This window comes from Cucumis melo, chromosome 10 (assembly GCF_025177605.1).
Source record: "Cucumis melo cultivar AY chromosome 10, USDA_Cmelo_AY_1.0, whole genome shotgun sequence".
NCBI classification, from domain to species: Eukaryota; Viridiplantae; Streptophyta; class Magnoliopsida; order Cucurbitales; family Cucurbitaceae; genus Cucumis; species Cucumis melo.
Genome location: NC_066866.1, coordinates 3242427 through 3248984, shown reverse-complemented (window position 1 = coordinate 3248984; position 6558 = coordinate 3242427). Strand labels below are relative to the sequence as shown.

At 34.8% G+C, this 6558-nt stretch overlaps 1 protein-coding gene across 1 annotated transcript; it reads right to left on the bottom strand.

Annotated features, from left to right (window-relative positions):
• Nucleotides 1–494: 494 nt before the first annotated feature.
• On the bottom strand, nt 495–3969 carry LOC103489036 (cyclin-D1-1). The gene is made up of 6 exons (XM_008448027.3): nt 3556–3969; nt 3193–3279; nt 2161–2259; nt 1874–2075; nt 1649–1779; nt 495–1548 (listed from the first exon to the last, which is right to left on the bottom strand). Exons 1-6 carry the CDS (start codon nt 3802–3804, stop codon nt 1306–1308), a joined length of 1011 nt encoding a protein of 336 aa, XP_008446249.1. The 5' UTR covers nt 3805–3969; the 3' UTR covers nt 495–1305.
• Nucleotides 3970–6558: the final 2589 nt, after the last annotated feature.

Genomic DNA, 6558 nt, shown 5'->3' with positions numbered 1-6558 from the left:
ATGGATAGCAATTTTAAAGTTAATAATTAAACGTGTAACAATCATTTATTTTGAAAAGCTTTTTAAGTTTACAACTGTGGTGCTAAATTAAAGGGGGAGAGAGGGGGCTGAAATTGGGTGGTGGATTTTAGCAAAGGGAAATGTAGAGGGGGCCATAGTTATGGAAAATAATACAAGTTATGTCGGGTATCTAAGGCTAAATGACAATTTTCTTTCGTGTTTTATGGCCTCCCCCACTCTGTTTTTTTGTACTATAACATCCTCCCAAAAGTTCTTAATTAAGATGAAAACAGCCACGACCGAGGAGGTCGTCACCGGAGTTTAGCTCATCGGAGGGGCCAGCCAGCTGGTTAAAGGAGATCCTAATAAACACTACCATACAGAAAAGAAAACCCAATTCACAAAGCTACAAAGTATTGATTGTCAATCACATGTGAATGGACAGAGTCGCATAGAGTGAAACAGAGAGAGAGAGAGAGAGAGAGAGAGAGAGATTGAATGAAAATTAATCACATTGATTGAACAAAAACAATACAACAAAGCATTCAAAGGCCCCAAAGACCTTTCTGTATAATTGGGATTTTCTTTTCCCTTCAGCTATAAAAATAGAACTTACACAAACTCAAAACAAAAAAAACAGAGGCACTTCCTCCAGCCGAAGGGGCGGGCAGTTCCACTCATAGAATACACACACACAAGCAAGAGCATGCCATGCCATGCGATGCCACGCACCAAAAGTTGTAAAATTGGAGCCACCTTTATCAGTTTTATCACCAAAATATCGTTGTTGAAGATTGAGAAACTTTTGATCCAAAATTCAAAATCACTTCAAACTTGGAACTTGAAACCATAATGCCACTGCTCCATTCATCATTTTCTCAATAACTCTCTCCTTCATAAGGTCCCACTCTCATTCCACTCCCACTCCCACTCCCACTCCCACTGTTGAATTCAGAATTCAAAACTTTCTCTCTTTTCACACTCCATATGGACTCCACTTATTCAACGCTCTGCCATTTCCCTTAAAAATCAAACAAACTCTCTCTTTCCCTTTAGTTTCCCTTCCCATTGGGAATCTGCAAAAGCCATTAAATGAATGGCTATTGCCCACCAACATGATCCATAAATAAATAAAATTATTTGAAATCTCTTAGCCCACCTCAAACTTTGAGATTTCATTACACTATATTATTACTATAATTAACACGCACCACCATTCTAGTTAAATGTTAACTTAACCATCTAAAAAAAACCCTCCCAAAAAATATCGAGGATTCTACTTTATGTTTTGAAATCACCACCCCATCATTCTTCAGTGTTATTACCCTTATCATCATGTACCCAGTGATGGGTCTGGTTTAATTTTCTCCTTTTGTTTGGTGATGATGAAGATGAGGAAGAAGAAGAAGAGTAGGAAGAAGATAAGTCGCTGGATCTCATTCTAGTGCGGACTGTCACTCTATACTGAGGTAAGATTTTGGGAGACTTTCTTCGGGTATTATCAAGCACAATCTCTTGCATTAACCGGTAGCAGCCCATGATATTTTCCTGCAAATAATAAACATTCTTTCGAAATTGGCATCCTGTGGATTGGATCATTTTATTATAAACACACACATCCTCGAGGTAATCACAATCTGGTGCTTACTTTCCTTAGACCATTGCACCATGATTCAGCATGTTCTGGATTGACAACAGACAAACTCTGGACTTCATTTGCAGCACAAAGCAAAGCAGCCGCCGCAATACAAGATGGCCAGTACTCCAGAAATATTACCTCTGTGGACCAATCATAACTTTGATTTTTCATTTTTTCAAATCCTATGTTTAAAAAAACCACAGCACAGTTTAGTATATACATATTCTTATTTACCTCGGATATGTGACAGTATAATCTCTGTTGCTCTTGAGATAAGAAACTCAATGAAATCCCCAGACGGATCAAGCTTGTAGGCAAAGAATGCTATGAAATTGAACGGTGTTACCGAACGTAGCCGCCAATCTAATACCCTCAGGACCAATAATTCCATCCTGCATATTGTTCTGGGTTCAAATATATATTTAGCCCCTTCAATCTGAAAATGATAAAACAACCCATTATAATACATCACAAAAATAAGAGAGATCAGGAGCAATATTTATAAGGAATTCAATTGAAACCTGAAGATCTAGTAATGCAGGAACAAGAGGTTCCTCCATTTTAGCAGCGAGTGAGAGACAAGCAACAGAGAGGAGTTGCAATGGCCATCCATTTGTTTGCTGAAGAGCAACAGTATGACAAAATCAACCAAAATTAACATTAGGGGCTAATCATTTTCTATATCCTAATAATGGAATCAACATCATTATCAAGGGAACAATAAATGCCCAGCGGTATTTTAGGTGAGAGTTTATTGGTGATTTTTGGTCATATCAAATTAGTTCATCCTATACGTTACTTTGCCTGCACTGTGCCTACACATTGCATGTGCCGCGACAGGAGAAACAAAAGTTTGTGAAAGGCATAATGAATATAAAATCGTACTTTCAAGACCTTTAGCCTATCCTATAATGCACCATCAATATTTTTACTCATAATTTACTACTTATTAATTATTTGATTAACTATTTCCCCAATTCCCAAAAAGTTAAACAAACCTTTTTAATAATACCTTTAGTAACTTATACAATTGTCCAATCAATAAAATACATAAAAGACCAAGGTATCTTCAGCTTTTTTTTAACAAACAAAAAAAGAAAGAACAATATCACAACATGCACCCATCTTTTTGCATTTTGCCATAGAACCTAAAAACATAGGTGAATATTGAGATGCACTCTAATTAGACGTACTACAAGAAGTTCTAATTTTTGTCACGTGAATGACCAGTTGAATATTTTATTTTATTTTGGCATTGAGATAATTAGATATTTTATATTTGAAACTAAGTTAATGCAGTCTTAATCTTGATACAGGGAGTATATATATGTATTATATTATATATATATATATATATTAAATATTACGTTATATACTCAGTATTGATATAGTCTAGTCTAGTCATTTTCATGGTTTGGAAAAGTCAAACATAATTACTCCAATTAAATGTAACAAAAAAAAAAAAAAAAAAGGCAATGATCACTCGAATAGCTCGACGATTATCTTGAATCTTTCAATATAATTCACGCAAATGATAATTTTTTTTCTCTCACCGGCAAACGGCGTGAACAAAGGAAGCGATCCAAATAGTTGACGGAGAGATACGCTGTTAACGGCTGAAAACCGTAATATGCTTGAACCTGCATATATAAATAACCGCCGTCGGCGACGGAGACGGAGATAAATAATCATAATATATCAAACGGATTCGTCGTCGTGAACCGGTACGGAGACTCCGATTCGATCGACTCGGATCTGACTCAGTACCAGTAATCGCCGACGGATTCTGGTGTGATAATACATACAACCGCAATATTCGTGACGTGAAGAGTGGCATTTCGGTAATAAACGAAAAAGTTCAGACCGATTGTGAAGGAAATCGGAGAAGAAATACAGACGAAATTCGAAAACCGTACCTTAAGAATCCATGCAATAGAGTCTAGTCTAGCGGCAGCATCAAGCGACGGAGATTGGAAGCGCGAGAAACAATCGTAATCGGGGACGAAGTGGCGCTCATTCTTGATGAAGACGGAAATAGATTCCTCGACGCAGGCTGGAGACTCGAGGTCGGAATTAGAACACCCCGGTGACTCGCCGGAGAAGACGCCGGAAGAATCTTCCTGGCAGAGTAAATTAGAGAAGCAGTTGGAAATGGATACGGACATGATCGCCGCTTCTGCAGCTCCTCATTCTATTGCCATATTTTGTATGAAGGAGATTGGAGAAGAGAAGAGATGGGGAGAAGTGGACGGAATACTTAACGCCGGTGTATTATGGTAAAGAAAAAAGTGGTTTTGGTTGAAGGCTTCAATCGCTTTGTCTGCATATATATGATGTTAATTTAATTTAATTGTAATATTATTTATTTATTTATTTATTATTATTATTTTGGTTAATTTTATTATTTATATTATATATAATATATTTATATAAATTAAAAAAAGTGCGGGAAACATTTTACCCCGGAAAACGGGTTCCGTTTATTGACAAGAATGTTTGTGCAACGGAGGACAGTTCCAAATTCTATTTAGGCCCCCAATTAAACATACCCATCTCAATATTTCTTCTTCCTTTTCATTTATTTTCTTTTTTCTATTGATGGACTAAACTATGGCATAATTAACCTCTTACCAAATGTGGTTTTAATTGATTTTATTATGCTAATTAAATACTTTATAAACTAATTTGTAAAAGATTCCCATAGTTACATATCATTCGATATTCAATTTATTAGTCAATAGCTTTCTCACCTCCAGAGAATATTTAATTTTCACGTTGCTTGTCGATTTTTTTAAAAATATAGTTTTTATGATTATGATATTTCGTTGATGACACGTACCATGTTGTTTGTAATATCCAACCTCTGCAAACGAAAATGCGAAAAAAGAAATGAAGGAGACTGACTTATATATAGGATTGATTGTTCATTTGATTTTTTTTTATAAGTTTCACTGCAAAAATCAACACATTTATTATATTATAAGTTAAGTCGATTTCTATAACAACATCCTCAAGCAAGGCCTAAAAGGCTACAATTGGTCCTAAGTAGCCAAGCCTAAGCAAAAAAAAAAAAAAAAAAACAAAAAAAAAACAAAAAAACAAGGGCTTATGTATATGGAGGTCCACCCATCATAAATGAAAAGTCAAATTCTTGAATTTTAGGTTTGACCAAATTCGTGGAGTTTTAACTAAAAGAAAATGATTGAGTCTAAATCCTACAATTTTGAGAGTCATACTCATTCTGACACTACCGGCGTTGTTATATGTACGACATAACCTTAGGCTATCATCCGAGGAAAGTCTGTATAATAGTTAACCCAATATCGACAATTCTAAGAAACTCTAACTACTCAGTTAAGTTAAATATAATACTTTATGTACTAACTTAGATACTATTATAGTGTACCTAACTTGTCATCACACAGGTCAAACACATCTAAATCAAAGAAGTGTGTTGGAGGAATATGTGCACGAGTTTCCCATATCGACAAACATAATGTTAAAAGAAACACGAAACACATTCCTTTAATGGATTGACGTAATTAACTAAACATCAATGAAACCAAATCTTTGGTTATAACTCGTGATAAATAATAATCTACCCTAGCATCTAGATCTATGAATCATATGTAGGTAGTATCTCAACAACGTTGTTATATAATACGTAAATATCACCCAACAATAAGGGCATTTTAGAGAATAGGTAAAATTTGAAAATGAAGAATTGTGGAGTATAGTGAATGGGGAAATAATTAGAAGTTGAAAGGAAAAGCAGTAGGAGTAGTAGTAGTAGTGTGTGTGTGTGTGTGGAAATGGGGGGGAAAAAGGTGAAGGGTTAAAGGGGTTTGGGGGAGTGGAGACAAGGGGAAAATACATGGGGAGGGGGAAGTTGAAGGCAGCGCGGGGTGCAGGTGTCCGGATGTGCTTTTGGTCGCTCTATTCGTCCTTTTAGTTTTAATTTTTGAACGAATAAGGACATTACATTACATTAGTAGCTTTTGGGTTGATGAAATCAAATGGGCTGGCAGTTTTTTTTTTGGCATCTCAAAAAATTTAAATCATCATAAAACCAAAACCAATTTGAATAATTAATATTATTAATATTGAATCGTACACTTGTCTGGATCACTAGTCCTTTTATGACATCAAAATTTCCCAATACATAACCTCACCTTACAAAATGGGTCAAGTTGTTATGTGATCTTGTTTTTCCAAAATATGGTTTATATATAGTTTCTTTCATTAAAAAAAATGTGTTTTTGGTTTTGTTTTTTTTCTTAACGATGGTATGTTAAATGTATTTCGTCTCCAATAATAAAAATCTAGCAGAGTTGTTTTTTACATCCCATAAAGTATGTGGTCAATAGAGTTTTTTTTTCAAACATTAAACGAATCAAAAGTGAGAATACAAAAACAAGAACAAGCAAAAGTGAGATAGAATTAAGAGCAAGAAATAAAAAAATCAATACTATATAAAAGGCTAATGGTGACGAATAAAAGGTTGGAAAGATTTGTCTCTTAAAACATCGATAAGTCCTATTAGTTAAGGGAATTCTATCTCTAGTGTTTATGTCCTTATATTTGTGAGGCTGAATCTTAATACCATTCAGTTTTTAAATGTCCCACTTGGAGTGATTTGCTCTTGCGGGTTGGGTATTCAAAGTAGATCTCTTATTAAGACATTAAACACAACTAAATTGAGTAAATTCATCGTTGTAGTGCATGCAGACAACCAATTGAGACCTAAAATATAGGGAGTTGTATGATGTGTTCGTTATAATGTGTAAATTAAATTTTAAGAAAACGTAATCTTATATCCTGTAGGTTAGCTGTGTAGTATGATGTTTTCTTTTATTATTTCGAAATAGTGTGAGACTTCCGTTGAGAGGATTTATGATCACAACTTTCGATCTTTTTTT